Source organism: Solanum pennellii, chromosome 11 (genome assembly GCF_001406875.1).
Source record: "Solanum pennellii chromosome 11, SPENNV200".
Classification (NCBI taxonomy): domain Eukaryota; kingdom Viridiplantae; phylum Streptophyta; class Magnoliopsida; order Solanales; family Solanaceae; genus Solanum; species Solanum pennellii.
In genome coordinates this window covers 46,325,991-46,347,921 of record NC_028647.1, presented here as the reverse complement: position 1 = coordinate 46,347,921, position 21,931 = coordinate 46,325,991, and the positions used below count along the sequence as shown (strand labels likewise).

Sequence of the window (21,931 nt, the reverse complement as noted above, 5' to 3'; positions counted from 1 at the left end):
GGGGGGCGATTCGTGAGAGTGCGAGGAAGATTTTAACATCTGGGATGCTCCAGGTTGGTTTGAGTATCAGTTTAGTGTTATGAAATGATAACGCCATTAACGGACTTCTTCATTTGTCTGGGATATGTCAGGCATATACTTTAGAGTTGGAAGCTGAAGTAGCAAAGCTTAAAGAAATTAAGCAAGAGTTGCAGAAGAAACAGGTATGATAACCATGTTTGAGAATTACTGGATTACTTTAATATTCTTGATAAGTGTTATGATTGTGTAACCACGGGTTTTGAATGCTTCATGCAGGCTGAATTTATCGAGAAGCAGAAAAATCAGGTAGACTTCTTTCCTGCTGTCAATATGTTGTACGAATTACGATTAAAATACTTTTTCCTACTTAATCATAGGACTAGATACAGGGATATTGTGAATTAAACAATCTAAGCAATAGAATTAGCAATTGAAATAAGGGCAGGAAGTAAATAATTTACTAATAGCAAAATTATTAAAGCTTCAAATGGCTGTACAGCTTTTCTATAAAAGTCATCAGCTGTTAAGACGTGATAACTTCGCGAAGGAAACTGTATGTATGTGATTTGTTAAGCCAAGTTGTTTGTCTATAGGTCAAATGAGCTAAATGTGGTTGTTAACTAGTCTGTTTTGTCCAATTGCAGTTATTGGAAAAGATGAATGTGCCATGGGAAAATAAACTAATATGCTTGCGAAGGACAGTGACGGGACCTTGGTAGTCAGTAGAACAGCAAATTCCCGAGTAAACACTCGGAGAATTGGTAGACAGGAGATTGAAGTGAAATAGCTTTTCCTTCCTCTTTTTTGTTTCAACAAACAAGTTTGGAGCCTGCTCCTCTACCCTCCTCCCAGCCTGTGAATTAAAATATGTTTTAATTCACATCTGTTGGTCACAAGATAGATAACTTTATGTATAGACTATAGTACAGGACAGGTGCTGTGTACCTGTACATTATGTAAACAATGTTCTTGCATAAAGTTTCCTCATGTGCTTTTTTGTTTGTTTTACCCTATGATTTTTGGGGGCAAGTAGGTTTGTCTCTTCTATGTCAAGCTTTTGTTTAAATAATCACATGAACCAAATATCTGCAAGTAACTTTCTTACATGAGCAGCTCCTTAAAGTTGCCATGATCATTCATTTTGGTACTTCAACTAATGTTGGTTCCTACAAGATGCCAGAATGTATTAAAATAATGTTAAATAGAATGTTAGTAGTGCTGACATTAGTAATGTTTATATTAGTTATGCTTATATTAATTATTATGCATAAAATATTTTTTGTACGTTGTTTGGTTTGATGTATTTAAAAAAATATGTATTGTATAAAAATATTTATTTACAAAAGTATCCTCCATAATTAGATATAATGGCCAAAAGCCCTCTCAAGCTATTACCGAATTTTCAACTACACACTTATTCTTCACCGGGATCCTGTACCCCCATAAAACTTTTAAAAGTGAAATATCTACCCCCTACAAACTCATGCTAAGATTTGTATTAGGTGGTATTCACCATGCGCTGCCATGTAATGTTGCCCTTTTTTCATATTAAAAAAATAATTATTCATTTATATTTTATTTTTTTATTTTATAATTTCATCTCCTCCTTTTCTCTTTCTTTTCCATTCCTCCATCTCTTTTTCCTTGAAGCTTCTGTAAATTGGCGAGAGGACGCCATGACCATCGAAACTTCGATCTTCACCAAAATTCTACACGCCATCAAATTTCGTTTTCTAGAGCTAGAGACAAACGAAAAACTCTATCACTACATATTGCTTTTTCCACTACTATCATGTTCTCAAATATCGATTCCACAAAGAATCACCACTTGCTTGTCGGAATAAAGGTACCAAACTTGCAGAGGGATTAGTATTGATTTAGATTTAATAGTGTTGCTATGAGAAACACGATTGACAACAACTTCAATAAATGGGTCTTCTTTATTAAAGGGTGTTACCCAATAATGAATTTTTCTCCATTAGTTGAATCTGTTACTTAGTGAACTCCTCCAGTAATGACAAGTCTAAAGTTAGATTCATCTAACTTCCAATACTGATTTTGATTTTGGTTTTTATTTTGAGCTACCAACAAATTTACAAAGTGATGAAAAACATGTGATCCGAAATGAGAATTGACTTAGTGATGAAAACCTAATGAGAGCGGTGATCTAGTGGTCGAGGTGAGCCACCGCCAGTATCTAGTATGGATCTGATGATGAAGATCGAAGGGAAGATTAAAGAAGTTAAAATAAATAAATAAAAGGAAACATATTTTTTCATCAAAAGAATAGACTAATAATATGAAATAAATTAAATGTTTATAAAGTTGATATTTTCATTATCTTTTTATCTCTCACTCTCCCAAAGAGATTGAACTACACCTTCTTTGTCACATCAGCTCTTAGGGACAAAATAAATCCATTTAAAATAGTCTAGGGTGTAATAGGACTCTCGTAAAATATGAGTGTGTAGTTGGGAATCCGACTATTGGTTGAGGGGGCTTTTGGCCATTTTCTCTCCATATTTATAGTTGAAAAGATGTAAAAGTGCTTTTGAGGGGTGATTGGATTTTAACCATGCTAATGCATGTATTAAATTTATTTGCATTACTAATACCTAAATATCCATGATATTAGTAATACACTTCTTGTTGTGGCATTTTAATATTATTATAATGTGCTATATGTCATTTGTACTCTGCCTAGCTACACATTATTTTGGTGTCTTAACTCATGATCGGTCATTGGTCATTGACTAAGTGGATAACAAATGTAGCAGAAACGTTCTAGTGAACGTTGAGATTAGGCAGTATGTTAATTTGCCGTTGGATGCATTTGTTGCCCTCACTTTATTTTCATTCTTTATTCCTCAATTATACCTTGTAACGTATGTAACTCCTAAGGCTATTATCTATACTATTTACTACACCATTATCTTCCTATTCATTGCTAGGAAGACTTTCTCAACTATAAATAGTGATGGTCTTCATTTGTTAAACACACAACACAGAAGAGAAAATATAGAGTGAAAGAGTTAGTCAAAAAGAGAGTTCTTATTAGTTGAAGGGAGCTATTCTTTTGTGGAGCTTTAGACTCAACTCTTGTCCAGAGTTGTTGAGTTATCTTTTGTGAATAGGTTGTTGTATCCTGGAGGGGATAAATCAAAGAGGACTACTGCTGGACCGGTGAAAACATTTGCTGCAGTGGGCTTGAATCTCCTTAAAGAGAATGAGATATCCGCGCCTAAGCCTGAAGAAATTTATTTCTTCATTTTATTTTCAATTGTAATCTTGCAATTCTATTATCTTGTAAGTTTTTTCACTAACAATTTTAAGGAGATTCAAGATGGCTACAATTGAAAAAACCGCGGATGTCAAGATGGGAGACCTCATCAAGCCATTTCGGTTCATGGTAATCATTTTAAGAGATGGAATGGTAAAGTACTTTTCTACTTAAGTCTTCTCAATGTTTCTTATGTATTAACCGAGAAGAATCCAAACAAAGAAGAAATCACCTCTATGAATGGTGATAAAACTATTTCTCATCTAGAGAAAGTGGAAAAGTACGATGGTGATTCCTATAAGTGACAGTATTATCTTCTTAATTGTCTATTTGATAATTTTTCTGATTATTATGATAGAACTTACTCTAGTGCAAAAAAATTTGGAAGGCATTGCAGAGTAAGTATGACACCGAAGAGGCTGGAGCGAAAAAATATGCAGCTAGTACATTTTTTCATTTTCAAATGGTGGACAACAAATCAGTGGTAGACCAAGCTCAAGACTTTATAATGATCGTTGGAGAGCTTAGGTCTGAAGAGGTTAAAATTGGATATAACCTTATTGTTTGTGGCATAGTGGATAAACTTCCACCTTCTTGGAAGAAATTTCAAAAAACTATGCGCCACAAACAAAAGGAAACTTCTCTTGAAACCTTGATAATGACAATCCGTATGGAAGAAGAAGCAAGAGGTCAAGATGCACTTTTACAAACAGAAGAGAACAACATCACAACGAAGGTAAATTTAATAACTTCGAATATTGCTACTCCTGAAACTCACAAAAATATTTCTTTAAAGCCTAGGAAGAAAAAATTCAAGAAAAATAATGGTAGTCCTCCCAAGAAAAATAATGGTGAAAATCACCAAGCACAAAATCAACAAGTCCAAGAAAAGGGACCATGTTTTGTTTGTGGTAAGAGTGGGCATATTGCTCGATTTTGCAGATTGCGGAAACGTGGTCCTAACCCTTAGACAAAAGTTACCGAAGAACCTTTTGTGGCGGTGATTACCGACATAAACATGGTTGAGAATGTTGATGGATGGTGGGCTGATTCTGGTGCAAACCGTCATGTTTGTTATGACAAAGACTAGTTTAAAAAATATAATCATGTTGAGGAGCCCAAAACCATCATGCTTGGTGATGCTCACACTACTCAAGTGCTTGGAAAGGGAGATGTTGAATTGTGTTTTACTTCTGAAAGGTTATTAACATTGAAAGATGTACTTTATACTCCTTCTATGAGAAAAAAATTGATGTCTAGTTTTCTTCTTAATAAAGTAGGCTTTAAACAGATTATTGAATCTGATCAATATGTAATAGTGAAGAAAGGTGTTTTTGTGGGGAAGGGGTATGCATGTGATGGGATGTTTAAGTTGAATGTTGAAATGAATAAAACTTTTACTTCTGTTTATATGCTTTGTTCTACTAATTTTTAGCATGCTCGTTTGTGTCATATTAATGATCGTTATGTTGGAATAATGAGTAGTTTATGATTAATCCTAATGGTTAAAAAGAATTTTGAAAAGTGTGAGGCTTCACTAAAAGGCCTCATTTTCAAGTTGAAAGAAAAACTGATTTGTTAGAATTAGTTCATACTAATATTTGTGAACTTGGTGGAATTCTAACTCATAGAGGTAATAGACATTTTATCACTTTCATTGATGATTTTTCTAAGTTTACATATGTTTACTTGATGAAAAATAAAAGTGATGCTTTTGAAAATTTCAAAACTTATCTCAATGAGGTTGGAAATCAGTTTGGAAGAAAAATAAAAAGAATTAGAAGTGATAGAGGCCGTGAATATGAATCAAATGAGTTTAATTCTTTTGTTAGATCATTGGGAATAATCCATGAAACTACTCCTCCTTACTCTCCTTCATCTAACAGAGTAGTAGAAAGGAAAAATAGAACTTTGGTTGAATTTACTAATGTGATGCTTATTGAGTCACATGAACCTTTAATTTTTTGGGGTGAAGCTATCTTAACTGCTTGTTATGTGTTGAATCGTATGCCTCATAAAAAGTACAATTGTGGAAAGGTTACAAGCCATGTTTGGGATATCTAAGAGTTTGGGGTTGTCTAGCCTTTGTGAGGCTAATGGATCCCAAAATTACAAAGTTGGTTAAGAAAGTTACTACTTGTGCTTTTCTTGGTTATGCTTCAAATAGTACAGCCTATAGATTTTTTAATCTTGAAGATAATATTGTGATAGAATCAGGTGATGCTATTTTTCATGAAAACAAGTTTCCTTTTGATTCTAAAAATAGTGGGGGTCAAAGAATTGAACAAAATATTTTGTCACTACCTAGTTCCTCTTCTTCTACTTTGAAAAATAAAGAAGTTGATGATTTTGAGATAAGAAGAAATAAAAGAGCTAGAGTAGAAAAAGATTTTGGTCCAAATTTTTATGTGTTTAATGTTGAAAATGACCCTCTAACTTTGAAAGAAGCATTATCATCACATGATTCTATTTTTTGGAAAGAAGCTGTAAATGATGAAATGGAATCACTAATTTCTAATAAAACTTGGAAACTAGTTGATTTACCACCGGGTTATAAAACTTTTGGTTGTAAATGGGTCTTACGAAAAAAAGTTAAAACCGGATGGTTCTATTGATAAATACAAGGCTAGGCTAGTTGCAAAAAGTTTTAAACAACTAGAAGGCCTAGAATTTTTTGATACTTTTTCTCCGGTAACAAGAATTACATCCATTAGATTTTTAGTTGCTATGACTGCAATTTTTAATTTGCAAATTCATCAAATGGATGTAAAAACTGCTTTTCTAAATGAAGACCTAAATGAAGAAATATATATGGATCAATCCGAGTGTTTTATTGGAGCAGGCCAAGAAAGCAAAGTATGTAAACTTACTAAATCCCTCTATGGCTTGAAACAGGCACCAAAACAATGGCATGAAAAGTTTGATTCCTGCATGATTGAAAATGATGTAAAAACAAATGAGTGTGATAAGTGCGTAGATTATAAGTCTTAAAATAATTCACATGTGATTATTTGTCTATATGTTGATGATTTGTTGATCTTTGACTCTAACATGAATAATATTGATGAAGATAAAAATGTTCTTAGAAGCCATTTTGATATGAAAGATCTTGGTGAGGCAAATTTTATTCTTGGAATAAAAATAACAAGAACATGTGAAGAAATTTTCCTTGACCAGTCACATTATGTTGAGAAAATATTGAAAAATATAACTTTCATGATTGCAAGCATGTTGCTACTCCTTTTGATTCAAGTGTTCACTTATTTCCTATTGAAAGTGAAAATGATGTAATAAATCAAAAGGAATATGCTAGTATAATCGGAAGTTTGAGATATGTTACTAATTGCACTAGGCCTGATATTGCATATGCAGTAGGAGTACTTGGCAGGTTAACAAGCAATCCAGGTAATGAACATTTGCATGCTGTAACAAGAGTTATGAGATATTTGATTGGAGCGAAAAATTGTGGTTTGTTCTATAAAATATATCCTGTTGTACTTGAAGGCTTTTGTGATGCAGATTGGAACACTTTATCAGGTGATCCTGTTCTACCACTGGTTATGTCTTTACTTTAGGTGGTGGTGCTGTTTGTTGGAGATCAAAAAAGCAAATTATAATTGCTAACTCTACAATGGAGGCTGAACTACTTACTTTAGCTTCACCTAGTGAGGAAGCGAATTTGTTAAGAGATTTATTGTTTCAAATTCCTTATTTTGAAAAACCAATTTTCTCCTATTTTAATTTATTATGCTAGCACCGCTGCAATTGGTAGAATCCAAAACCGTTATTACAACGGTAAATCCAGACCTATTAGGAGGAAACACAGTAATGTAATATCGTATTTGACAAATGGTACCATTAATGTTGATTATGTCAAATCTTGTGATAATCTTGCAGATTCTCTTACTAAGGCCTTAACAAGAGAAAAGGTCTGGAGCACATCGATAGGGATGGGATTGAAGCCTATAAATCCTTGAGTCATATATGAGGAAACCCAACCTGGGGACTAGAGAACCTATAACCAGGTTCAAAGGGAAAAACTAATCATATGATGACTTCTTGTGAAAAATGCACTATCTTTTTATTCCCTCCCTATGATGTGAATGCATTGTTTCCTGTAGTTGTGAAGGTTGAGTTGATAAAACTCTTAATGAATATTTGTAGCCCGTATGGGTGGAGTGTCAATCTTACAGGATCACTCTTGACAGATTTCACCTATGTGATGTGTGAAAGTAGGTCGCTTCCAATGAGAATGGGCTTATTCTCAAATACACTCACGAAACCGGGATAGCACATGACCATAACGTGTTGGCTTTAAAGCTTATGTCAACAACTTGATTATTATGTGTGAGCAGTGATATTTTATTTCCCTTAAACAGTCATAGTTCAAGTCTGAGATCACTACAACTCCGGAGTAAAAGTTACTGTTTCAGTAAGTGGAGGTTCAATGCAGAGCACACCTTCATTATGCATGATAGTCTTCCTTCAACTGATATACTCTCTTATCTAATACTTAAAATGAGTGGGGGATGGTTGTGGCATTTTAATATTATTATCATTTTAATATTATTATAATATGTTATATGTCATTTGTACTCTGCCTAGCTACACATTGTTTTGGTGTCTTAACTCATGATCGGTCATTGGTCATTGACTAAGTGGATAACAAATGTAGCAGAAACGTTCTAGTGATTAGGCAGTATGTTAATTTGCCGTTGGATGCATTTGTTGCCCTCACTTTATTTTCATTCTTTATTCCTCAATAATACCTTGTAACATATGTAACTCCTAAGGCCATTATCTATACTATTTACTACATCATTATCTTCCTATTCATTGCTAGGAAGACTTTCTCAACTATAAATAGTGATGGTCTTTATTTGGTTAAACACACAACACACAAGAGAAAAATATAAAGTGAAAGAGTAAGTCAAAAAGAGAGTTCTTATTAGTTTAAGGGAAGTGTCCCTTTATGGAGCTTTACACTCAGCTCTTGTTCAGAGTTGTTGAGTTATCTTTTGTGAATAGGCTGTTGTATCCTGGAGGGGACAAGTCAAAGAGGACTGCTGCTGGACAGGTGAAAATATTTGCTGCAGCAGGCTTGAATCTCCTTAAAGAGAGCGAGATATCCGCGCCTCATCCTGAAGAGATTTATTTCTTCATTTTATTTTCAATTGTAATCTTGCAATTTAGTTATCTTGTAAGTTTTTTCACTAACAATTTTAAGGAGATTCAAGATGGCTACAATTGTAAAAACCCCGAATGTCAAGATGGGAGACCTCAACAAGCCATTTTGGTTCAATGGTAATCATTTTAAGAGATGGAAGGGTAAAGTACTTTTCTACTTAAGTCTTCTCAATGTTTCTTATGTATTAACCGAGAAGAATCCAAATAAAGAAGACATCACCTCTATGAATGATGATAAAACTATTTCTCATCTAGAGAAAGTGGAAAAGTACGATGGTGATTCCTATTAGTGTCGGTATTATCTTCTTAATTGTCTATCTGATAATTTTTCTGATTATTATGATAGAACTTACTCTAGTGCAAAGAAAATTTGGAAGGCATTGCAGAGTAAGTATGATACAGAGAGTTTTAGTAATCTCATTAGGCAGTGTGATATTATTTCTCATGCACAGTTTTGATTTAGAGTATTAAATAACATGTATTGCATAATTTCTAAAAATATGATTTGTTTACCTAAATACCTTCTACAAATACGGTGGAAAAGATGTGAAAAATATTTTTAGGGGCAATTGCATCTTTGACCATGCTAATGTATGTATTAAAAAATATTGTATTGTTAATACCGTGGTTTGGCGTGTATTAGTTATACATATCAGAATACCAAATAGAATGTTAAACAATGGTTAACTTAATTATACATAGGTCGAAAAAGTGTACAAAACAAGATATTAGTAATTAGATAAAAGAATACGTTCTTGCATCACTTTTTTTTTTTGTATAAAGCTCGACTAACTAGAAAAAGTGTTTGATCAAAGCCAAAAAGTGGGCGACCACTTTATTCTCCAAGCGAATGATCTTCGCTTCGCAGGAGCAACAAAAATCACCATCTCACTATTTTTTTTGGTGCTACCTTCTTTTTTCCAGGGGAAGGGATTGAGGTGTATAATAACCTTTTTTTAGGATGCCCGAGAACAACTCCTAGGTCAATTAAGGAGAAAGTGTTGAAACCTCCTGGGTAAGGATAAGATAATACATAAAGCTAATTCATATATTATATTTTCTAATGCATCATATTAGACGAGCTTTATCTCAAATTTGATGAGTTTTATGGCATGCATTTTAGACTCATGTGTCGAGGAATATTTCGACTTGAATAGTTGCCTCGAATTTGATGAGCTTTGAAATTTGGAGATTCTACTTGAATTTGAGGTGCATCACGATTTGATGACCTAGCTTGAATTTGAGAAGTTTCGTGATTTGAATACTTAGGTCAAATTTGCCAAGCTTTACGACATGAAGATTTAGATCAAATTTGATGAGCTTTATGACATGTATTTTACGCCTGTGTGTCGAGTTGAACAACGCTAAATCTCCATTTGTAGCCATACTTAGTTTCATATCGTAAGCACAAGCTATTAATTTAAACGTTTTAGGTTTTATGCCTTAAAATATGTAATAAAGATATCAATGCATACCTTGGATGCATATTTTGATCATAGAAGTTTCACTAAGGCGATTTTTGCAATTAAGGCTCATGCTAATCCAACGGTTGATAAAGTCGATAAATTTCTTATAGACTTTGGCGAGCCTTAGTAAGATCTATCATGCTTATAACACGCCTTGTGCTATAAAAATGTTTTAAGGAATTATTGATCAATATACTTCCAACTATTGATAAAACTAGATTCAAAATTTATGTACCATTCAAAAGCAATTTTTGTTAGAATCAAACAAGTTGATTAACAAGATAATCAACATATATTTCAACTTTATTGTAAGTTTTGATAAACTGTGCTACATGATATTTTGAATTTTTCTTGTCCTCGAATTGTTGCAACTTAAGAAGTTGATAGTCAGCATGTATCTTTAAATTATCAATTCTTTGAGGATATAGATTTACATATGGGGAGGAAATTTGGATGTTTAATTATATTTATCTTTGATAGCCTCCATAATGAAGTCCTTCAATTAGTCAACGAGAATTAGACATTCAACAGATACCCTGATAATTGTTTTTTGTGTTGTGAAAGAGTCTCTTTTCTCTTGCATTTTATGATGCTTCATACAATATTTTAGTGGATTCTCCTTCCTCTATGTTTCCCATCATATTTTTCAACTTGGTAATTTGAAAATCTCGATCTTTAATGTACTTTGATAGGCCTTTAACTGTTTATGTCAAATTAACAAGTTGTTCTTCTATGGTGAAAATTTCTATCACCATCACTTGCACAACCATCATAGACAGTGAGGAACATCACTAGGATAAAGCTGGGATGGAGAAGCGATATAAAAGAAGCCCGAAGCAGATCTAGTACTTAAAAAATCACTGTCTTCATGCATGAATTGGTCATTATAATGACAATGTTTCTCTTGTGACAACCTTAGTCGATACGAAGTTTTTTCTACCACCTCAACGATGTTTCTTCCTCGTTGTAGCACATCCAAAGATGATTATTTTTTTCTTTTGGAGAAGATAAACCAACAATCTGAGATGATTTCAATAGTGCTTGATGCACTTCTTGTCCCAGTATTACGAATTTACTCCTAATTTGGCCAACGATTTACATGGAAATTTTCAAGACATTTATGGAGTCAACAATCTCCAAAGCATCGGATTAAAAGTCGATATTTATTGTGTCATATTGATATTTTTAAACTTTGAAGAGAGAATTTGGGTCCAACAATTTTTGCAGATGCAGATTTAGATGCAAATACAAATTCAGATTTTGATTTGACCTTTTTAGAAGCTATCTCAATGTTCTTGAGCATTGATTTTTGAAGAGAAGAGATGAGAAGTAAAGATTGTCCCACTGGACGTGTAAATTTGTACGAGACTAAGTTTCATTCCTGAAATATAGCAATCAAGAAAGTAAAATAGCAAGAAAACAATAATATTTATATTCAAATTTGTGCGGAAGTTATAATCTTTATAGAATTTTAAGACAAAAATGTAATCCCCTGATTCTTTCCTTCGCGACTGAAAAATCAAAAGCTTTATTTGTTGTTGATTTGATGAAATAATTGGGGCTCAACACTCCATTAAAGAGTGATGATTCCCTATGTATTTATGTATGTTCTTTTTCTTCTTCCCCTTCTTGTCTTAGGAAGACCCATTTTATATAGTTGTGAGCTAGGGTTTTAAGGTATTTTGGTCTTTAAGTAATTTTAAAGGACCCTGGGCTGGAAGAACATGAATTGGGCTCGTCTTGTCAACTTAATAGACTGACCCAGATGTAATTAGACTTTGTTTAGGTCATATAATTTTAACTTAAATATTAACTCAACTTTATTAACCAATAATTTGACTTGATCAATATATCATAAATGAGAAAATACATATAATTACCCCATTGGACTTGTATCTTTTTTTTAAGGTAGACACCTTAAGTTTGTAAGAGTCATAGTATTCGTGTTATCACGAAATGTAGACGCGTGAAAGGGTATTTATATATCTTCAAACCAATGTAAAAATGCCACGTGACACTCTAAATTTGAATAATATATATTTTTTTTACTTTTTTTTCCAACTCTCTCTCTCTCTCTCTCTCTATCTTTCCTCTTTTATTTTTAATCACCAATTTCATCCCCTTAAATTTTCTTAACCAATTTTATTCCCTTAAATTGTTCCTCACCTATCGAGAAATCCCTTTCATCTTGCTTGCCGCCGCGATCAATCTCCACTGAAGTCATTACTATTTTACCATTTAATAAACTCTAGTCCGCACCATTTCTAAAATGACATCATCATCATATTCAAAATTACTATACCAATGATGGGATTGAAACTCAATTAAAATGGAGCTTTATAGCTCTTTTTAACCAAAAAGGATAGATAAGAATTTCAATTTTTTCTAAAGAAAAATTATATATCAAGAAGGGGCGTTGCTTGACTATTTGCAATGTGAAATGTGTGTCGATTACAGAATGAAAAGAAAACAAAATAATAAAGAGCATAATCTTATAAAAAAAAGAAAAGGAAAAGGCAATCACAATAGCGAGAAAATAGTGAGAAGCACACATGGGTCAATACCGATTTGATGGTCTTTTGTTTAATTAATAGCTATCAACTCCAGCCGAGTAACAAAGTCAAAATTGTCAGATTTACGGTCCCATCCATAGGGGTAATAAAAAGGTAAACTAAGATGAATAAAGATAAAAAAAAAAAGAAGGTAATTTAATGTAAATGGGATTGAAAAACTAATTAACAAAAAATTAAATTAGGGAGTGAGAGACACACATGTCCTGAGAACACATGTAGTGTTAAAATGATATATTTATTATGAATGTAAATGGTTATATGGGGTAATAGAACTCCCAAAAACTTCATGTGTCTACTTGAAAAAAGGATATAAGTTTGATTGGGTTAATTATATATTTTCTCATCATAAATTTATGAATTGATCGAAAATTTAATATGAATTTATCAATAAAATTTCACTATCTATCGTAACTCATAGCAATAGCAAATTTAGAACAAAGAATATTGCAATTATTATTTTTGTGGATACTATGGAAGAAGTTGACAATTTTTCTGTTTTTTTCTCTTTTTTAATAAGACGGATTATCAATTGAGAATTTTCAGTGGATTTCAATGCATTAGAAGGATAAATTAGTCAAATTAAAACTATTTATATTAATACATAAATAGATTAAAGATTTTTTTTATAAAAAAATCAAAATAAGGGGGATAAATATAATATTGCAAACCACGAAGGAGGTTAGTGTTACAAGGTCAAACTAAGGGAAAGTTTACGAAATTACTAGTAAGATTACATGCACTTCGTGCATGATGAAATTTATTACTTCTTATCATTTATCCTTAATAACATAAACATAAATTAATGATTGTTCTGTAACATAAATAATTGTGTCAGTGAGTCATTCAACATGAACAAAGTATACAAATATTTAATTGTGAAGAAGAAGGGAGAAGTTTAGAATTTTAATTGTTATAATATCACAAAATTTATAAACTAATACTTAAAACCTAGCAGTCATTAAAACTAAAACAATATATTTTATTAGATACAAGATTATGTAGTAACACACATTAATAATGTAAAGGAAAATGAAATTTATTACTTCTTATCATCTATCCTTAATTAACAACATAAGCATATATTAATAACTGTAAAAATACATACCAAGATTAGTAACATAAGTAATGGTGTCAGTGAGGAACAAACTACACAAATATTTAATTATGAAGAAGTAGAAGAAGAAGAGGAGGAGGTTTAGAAATTATGTTGTTTTAAAATGAGAGAAAATCCCTCTATTTATAGACAACAAAGGGTAACGTGAACAAATATTTATTCTGCCTATCAAAAATGTTACAACTATTTGGAAAAGTTGCAACCCTTCAAAAAGGTCACAACCATTTATAAAAGTCACAACTAGTGATAAAATTCAAAACTCTTCATTAAAGTCGCAACTCATCATAAATGTCAAAACTCTTCATTAAAGTCGAAACTTTTCATAAAAGTCACAACTTTTCATGAAAGGAGAAGACTAGTTTTGAAAATAAAAAAATTTAAAAGGGAATTTTGATTTGTGATGACACCACACACACACACATATATATATATATATATATATATATATATATATATATATATAGTCACGCCCCGAGCTACCCCCGAGACGCGGGCACGGAACCTAGGACCACAAGTGATTCCAAGCTAACCCTGCTGGCATGTGCATGAGCATACTAAAGAATATAAACTGTTGCGGAAGCTAAATCATAATTTATAATGAAAAGATGGGGAATACCCATATGCTAAAAGTGATGAGTTTAATACAATGAAGTTACTAACTCAACACTAAGCTGAAACTAACTATATATGAAATAAGCCTCTAACTGCACTAGAAATAATGGGACAAGCCCAAGCTAAATCTAGTAAAACTGAAACTAAATGACTAAAAGACTGAAATGAAAATCATGACTGTTGTCCTCGGAGAATGAGGACTCACCACTGAATCTGCTGAACTGTAGATCGCAAATCGATCTGTGCGTGATCTGGATGCTGATAACCTGAACCTACATCACGAGAAGATGTAGCGCACGTATGCGTCAGTACTTTAAAGGTACTGAGCATGTAGGATAGAGTAAAACTGAAATAAAACATAATTGAACAAGTACAAAAGCAAGTATAATAAATTGAACATAATATACTGAATTTCAGAGCACTGAATGCAATGACCAATTTATAACATGCTGAAACTGAATACTGAATATACTGATAAATGGTCAATGCAGAGAGTCTGACTCAACTATAGGTGCTACTAATAAACGATAATAAAACAACATGAGCTAAATGTGAAGTCCGATGTATACGCCCCATTGAGAGGACCCAATATACCCTGCCAAAGGTATAAAGGCATGCTGGCGTGATCACTAAACTGATTGCCCACAGAGGGGACTTACAACCTACTTGGCTAGTAGTTCTAGAACTAATTGGGTACGTTGAACCTTAGTCCAACTCGGTATTATGCTACTCCCATGAATTATGTAATTAACTGATTATGACTGAGTTTTCTGTAAAACTGGATAGCTCAAAACTAAACATGCAAACTGAGAATACAACAATTAATCTGGTAATTATGCATTTATAACTGAGGCATGTATATCTGAAGTAACTGAAATATTTAACCTAGCATGCGTAATTCAAGAACTAAAGAAACACATAGCTACGGTTCTGTAATTCATGTGATAATCTGAGTAACAATATGATAGTCTGATTTGGAACATGTATTTAATAGGTTCATGAAGTTCTATCAAAGTTCTAGAAACCCTAGGTTTAATCATGACAAGAGAATCAAGAATCTGATTGAAAATTAGGGACCCAATGGGTGAAAGAAACCCACTAGTGAAATCCCACAAACCTGGTAATGAAATCCACGGAAAAATACTTAGGTTTCGGGGCTGGAATTGTTGGAACTTGCTGCGTTCTTGAACTAAGGTTCTTGAGCTTTTTCTCCTCTCTTGCTTCTAATTTTCTAAAGTTTTGATTTAATGATTTGACTTAGATATGTTTTAGTTATGTTTCTAGGCTTAAACTGACTAAAATCTGATGATTTAGGGTCAAAACGACGTAAGTTAGGGTTTAAACAAAGTGGGAAAGGTCCAAAAGACCCCTGAGAAAGTTGTTGTCGGACCAATCAACGGCCAGGACTGACGGTCCGTCGATTGACCGATGCCCCGTCGGTTGGTCCGTCGGTTGGGACTGTTCGACAGGACTTTACTAAAACGTGCATAACTTTTTACTCGGGTTCTGATTTTAGCAAGGTCGGTGGCTATGGAAAGCTTATTCAATTATCTATCTGTGGGTAGGTCATGGGACACCTAATTCATTTTGTGATAAGACTTATGACCATTTGAAGTTGACCCAAATGCATTTCCCCTTAACTGTCTGCTAATTTCCCACCTACGGACCGTAGGTCCACCTACGGACCGTGCTGGTAATCCGTAGCTCTTGTCGGAGAGTGGGGGTGAAGGGAGTCTTGATCGACGGTCATGGACTACGGACCGTAGTCTGACCTACGGACTGTAAGTCCGTCCGTCGACCAACACTTAACCAATTTTTCTGGGCTGAGATTTTTGGGAGTTCCTGATCTCATCGACGGTTGTGCAGGACGGACCATGGGTCAGACTACGTTTCGTCGATGGTCTCGTCTGTTACACCTGCAGATTTTTTGAAAAACTTATTTTTTTTTTGTCTATTTTAGCTACGGGGTGTTACACACACATATGTATATATATATATGGCATATAATTTTTTACTATATATTTAAAAATATCTCTTTGAACATGTTATACAGTATTCTGGGTCCAACAATACTCCTTATCAATAGAACTAGATTCAAGATCTATGTACCATTCGAAACAAATTCTTGTTAGAATCAAACAAACTTATTTACAAGATAATCACCATATATTTCAGCTTTATTATAAGTTTCAATAAAGTGTTCTACATGTTGTTTCAAATTTTTGCCATCGAATTATTGCAACTTAGGAGGTTGATAGTCTACATCTATCATTAAGTTATCAATTCTTCAAGAATACATATGTACATATGTGAAAGGAGATTTGAATGTGGAATTAGATTTATCTTTCATAGCCTCTATCATGAAGTCCTTTAATTGGTCAACAAGAATTAGACATTCAGCAAATACTTGAAACTTCTTTGTAACGCCTCAAACTTGAGAAAATAGAAAATGAAACTTTCTAGGATCTGGTGTCAGAACCAATAGAAGCCACCGACGGACTGTAGGTGGGGTCCCGTGGTTCAGTCCTAAACTTAGAGAAATTTGGGATCTAAAGATGACACATTTGACCGTGAACCACGATCCATTGATTGACTTACGAACTGTAGGTTTGTTTTATATTTGGGGTCCAGAGTTTGATGGTCTTTGATCCCACCCACAGTCGACCAGTGTGGTCCGTGGTTGGACCTACGGACCGTAAGTGAGGGTCAATAGTTATTCAGAGGAAAATAGCTAGTAGGTCAACTTCAAACGGTCATATCTTTTAGCACAGAATGATTAGGTGACCCATGACCTATCAAATGAAAGATAATTGAATCCTTTTTCCAATGCCACCAAGTTAGCTGAAATCCCATCTCAGAGTGAAAGCTATGCTACGACTCCTACCGACGGTTGGTAGGTCAATTGACGGCCCGTCAGTCTTGTAGTAGGTGACACTTGTCAGATTTAAGTCAGGGTCATTTTTGTCCTTTCTCCTATGCATTGGGTACTTAAACTACGTCATTTGATGCCTAAAATACATCATTTTACTTAGTTTAAGCCTAATAACTTAGTTAGACATATCCAGAACCTTTATTCACCAAAAATCACCCAAACTTAAAGCAAAAATGAGAAGAAAGAAGCGATAGTTTCTCAAATAAATCAGAAGGTTTGCTTCAAGTTTCACCCGGAATCTAAAGATTTCACCGTGAATTTTGTCACTAGGTATGTAGGATTTCACTACTGGTTCCTTTCATCCACTAGGTCCCTAGAATTCAGTTAGATTCTTGATTATCTATATCTTGCTTAGAACTAAGGTATCTAAAAACATAGATATTGATTGTGATTTAGCTGTTATAGTATTCGTAATCAATTTATCATGTTTTCATGAAATCATTGCTTTAGTTTCTTGCATGAAACTCAGAACAATTTTTCAGATTCTCTAAGTTCATGAATTGCACTTGCTAGGTCAGTTAAAATAGATATACGTACTCCAGTTTCAAATGTTTTATTGTAATACATAAATGTTACATTCTCAGATTCGTATGTAAGAATATTGAGCTATATATCCAGTATTTCAGTTATATTGTGTCATACACATTTTTAGTTGGGAGTAGGCTTAGTATCGAGTTAGACTAGAGTTCAGCATACCCTCATAGTCCTAGAACTACGTGCCCCCGTAGGTTTATAAGTTTTCTCTGTACTTGGTCATTGCATTCAGTTCAGTTCTTTTTAGTATATTTCAGTATTTGCATCATGTTCAAATTATACCACTACTCAGTTATGATTTGTTCAATTTATATATTTGTTCAACTATTATCCATATCCCGCATTCTTAGTACATTCCAAGTACTGACACATACTCAGCATTACATCCTTTCATGATTTAGATTTAAGTATTCAACATAGAGATCACACTTAGATCGACTTTAGGTCCGTATTTAGCAACTTTAATGGTGAGTCCTCATACTTCGAGGACAAAAAAACATGCTTTATTTTTAGTATTTTATTCAGTTTTCAGTCTTGCTAGAGTTAGCTGAGGGCACGTCCCATCAGCTATAGTTAGTTAGAGGCTTAGTACTAAAATTAGCTTGACTTGTTAAGTTTACCTTTCAGTATTGTTAAATTCTTAGTATGTTTTTATACTTCATACTAGTTGAGTATTCCCCACTTCAGTTATGATTGATTTAGCTTCGGCATTAGTTCATGTTTTGATTTAGATATCTTTCAGTATGCTTATGATATGTCAACTTTAGGGTTAGCTTGGGGTCACTCGTGATCCTAGATCTCGTGTTACGTCAAGGGGGTAGCCTCGGGGCGTGACATCCTTAATAATTGTTTCTTGTTTTGGTGAATGAATCTTTTTCTCTTGCATTACATAGATCTTCACACGTATTAAGGTGGATTCCCCTTCCTCTATATTCTTTATCATATTTGTTAACTTGGTAATTTGAACGTCTTGACCTTTGATGTACTTTGATAGGCCTTCAACTGCTCATGTCAAATTTAGAAGTTGTTCTTCTATAGTGGAAGATTTGATCACCATCACTTGCATAACCACCACCATAGAGGATGAAGACCGAGGAACATCACTAAGAAAAAGCTTGAACGGAGAAGTGACATAAAAGAAGATCGAAGCATATCTAGTGCTTAAGAAATCATCATCCTCATGCATGAAGGGGTCATTATACAGATAATGTTGTTTTTGTGACAACCTTAGTCGATATAAAATTCTTTCTACCACCTCAACGATGTTGTTCCCTCGTTTTAGCACATACAAAGAGGATATTTTTTTTCATTTTGGAGAAGATAAACCAACAACCTAAGATGACTTTGCACGATGCTTAATGCACTTCTTGTCCTAGTATTAGGACTTTACTTCATCTAATATGACCAACAATTTCCATGGCAATTTTTAAGCCATTTGTGGAGTCAACAATCTCCAAAGCACTGGATTTGGAGTCAATATTTATTGCGTCATATTGATACTTTTTAAACTTTGAAGACATAATTTAGATCGAATAATTTTTGCAGATGCAGATTTTGAGTTGACATTCTGAGAAGCCATCTCAATGTTTTTGAACTTTGATTTTTAAAAAGAAAAGATGAGAGATAAAGATTGTCCCACTGGATGTTTCAATTTGTATGCGACTAAGTTTCATTCATGAAATACAATTTCTATATCTGATACTTCATATATACTATCATTTTCACTCAATTCATAATCTATGTATTCTATTTGCATATATTTTTCATCATCTATAATTAATTCTGCTATCTGTTTTCTTTTTGGATTCTTAGGTAAATTACAGTTTTTAGCTATGTGTCCTATTTTTCCACAATTATAACAAGTACATTGGGATATCTTTCTTTTTGGTTTGTATGGTCTTTTTATTTTATAATTTTTTACATAATACCTTCGTCTTGGTCGTTTATATTTATATATAGTTTTATTTTTTCTATAATTTTTATATCTTTTGGATTTTTGTTTTTTAGTTGTGCATCCAAATTGTGGTGCCATTTTATTTTTACAACATGATAAATTTTTATTTAATACTTTTTCCATTTTTAGTTTTTCTTTTTGGTTTTCACATAATTGTATAAACCATTGATTTAAAAATTTTATTCTAGATCCTAAAGTATCTACCATTCCTTCATTATTCCAATCCTTTATTATGTTTGTACTAAATGGTTCTGGTAATTTTGTATAATATTGTTTTCTTATTTCTTTTGCTTCGTCTAAATTGTATTTAGCTTTGTAATAATATTCTTTAAATGCACAAGTATATTCTTCTAAGTAACACATTTTACATATAGCTAATTTTGTCATAAGTTGTCTATTTATTATTTTTTCTCTATTTTGTTCTCTTATATCTGTAGTCATACCTCCAAATTCATTTCTTATTGCTGATTCATATTTATCTAGTATATCTATATTTGTTGCTGATGCGGATCCATCCATTTTTTTATCATTTCTAAGTACTTCTAAACTTTCTGAGGGTAGATTTTCTATCCATAATCTTGTTGTTCCTACAAATGTTCTTTCTATATATCTTGGTGTTTTTGCTGTTTCTATTTTATTATCTATTAACTGTTTAGACATATTTCCTATCCATAATAATATTGCTTTATTTGTATCTGTGACACAGTCTAAATCTAAGAAATTATATTGTTCATTTACTGGTTTAGGTGTCCAATTTTTATTTAATCTATTGTTCCATATTGCATTATTTATATCCGGTTGTTGATAACTATAAATTGGTGGTGTCCTCCTAGGACTAACTCTAGGACTATTTCTGGGACTATTATCTGGGGTTTTAACTCTTGACGTACTAGGTTTATCCATATCTCCTACGTTTATTTCTAATTTTTTCGGTTTATTTATCTGTTCTAGTATTTCTGTATATGTTTCACTTATATCACTTATTTCTGATTGTTGGTCATTTTCATTTTCATCTATTTCATTTACTTCAATATTTTCATTTTGATCTTCATTTAATTTTTGTTCCATTTCTTTTATTTCATTTGTTAATTCAAGTTCTTTATTTTTTTCTTTTTCTTTTTGTTTATTTTCATATAATAATTTTAATCTAGCTAATTCTTTTTCTAATTCACTTATTCTTGTATTTTTTATTTCTTCTAAATGTTGTACTTCTTGCTTTGCTTGCGTTTTTATTTTTTCAATTTCTCTTGCTTTATCTATTTCTTCATTTTCTTTTGTTATTCTTATCATAGCTGTTAAACTATCTTCTAATTTTGCTGTTTCTTTTTCTAGCATTAAATATAAGTTATTTCCTATTTTCTTGTATCTTCTTCCTAAATTTGAAAATACTATTTTTATTATCATTCCATCTAGGTTTTCATATGTTTTTTCGTCTACTGCATACTCTTCTTTGTTCATTATGATCTATGTATTATATTATGTTGTGAGTCATATTCAAGACAATCTATTTCTAATTCTAACATTAATATAGCTTTTCTTTGTGCTAGTATTGATTTATTACATACTCCTGCTAATATATTTTCTTCTAACCTTCTTTTTCTATGTTGTAATTCTTGTTCTTTTTCATTTATTTTTTCCATTATTTTTTCTATTAATTGTTGTTTATATTCTTCTTTGTCCATATTGTTTTTTCAAATAGCAAACATATTTGTATTCTGTTTTTGAAATTATATTTATCAAATGGTCTTTTTTATCATTATCTGTTTTGACTAGTTGTGATAATTGATATTCTATATATAAGGATTTTAATTTCTTCCATATTTTTCGTACTTTTTTATCTATCTTAGTTTTTGTTATTTTAGTTTCTTTGCTTGGTGTTATATTATTCTTCATAAAATGTCTTTCTATAATATTCTTTTTTAAGTAGATCTAATCGTTGTATTTCATTAGCATTAGTTATAATATATTCTAGATATTCATTTTCTCGAGTTCTTAAATAACCAAATAAATTTTCAATTAGTAGTTTTTCATGTAGATCTATGTCTTCTATAGTTTGTACCCAATATTGTAAATATTCGTAATTTATCATTGATCTCTGAATATATCTATATCATCATATAAATCATATATGTCAAAATAAAATTCATCATAAAGTCTTTCTTGTATATCTAACTCAATCCAACCTTGGGTTGTTATTTCTATTATTTCATATGTTAATAATTTATTATAAATTTCTCTTTTTATATCAGTATTCAAGT

At 32.4% G+C, this 21,931-nt stretch overlaps 1 protein-coding gene across 3 annotated transcripts in view; it reads left to right on the top strand.

Moving 5' to 3' along the window:
- LOC107005007 (ABSCISIC ACID-INSENSITIVE 5-like protein 7) overlaps positions 1–1,113 on the top strand; it is a 4,156-nt gene extending 3,043 nt beyond the window's left edge. For all 3 annotated transcript variants that reach the window (XM_015203460.2, XM_027913034.1, XM_015203459.2), the window contains 3 exons: positions 132–203; positions 298–327; positions 666–1,113. In XM_015203460.2, the coding sequence (XP_015058946.1) occupies positions 132–203; positions 298–327; positions 666–740 (177 nt within the window). In that variant the 3' untranslated portion in view covers positions 741–1,113. The remainder of the gene's footprint in view (positions 1–131; positions 204–297; positions 328–665) is intronic.
- The last annotated feature ends 20,818 nt before the right edge of the window (positions 1,114–21,931 follow it).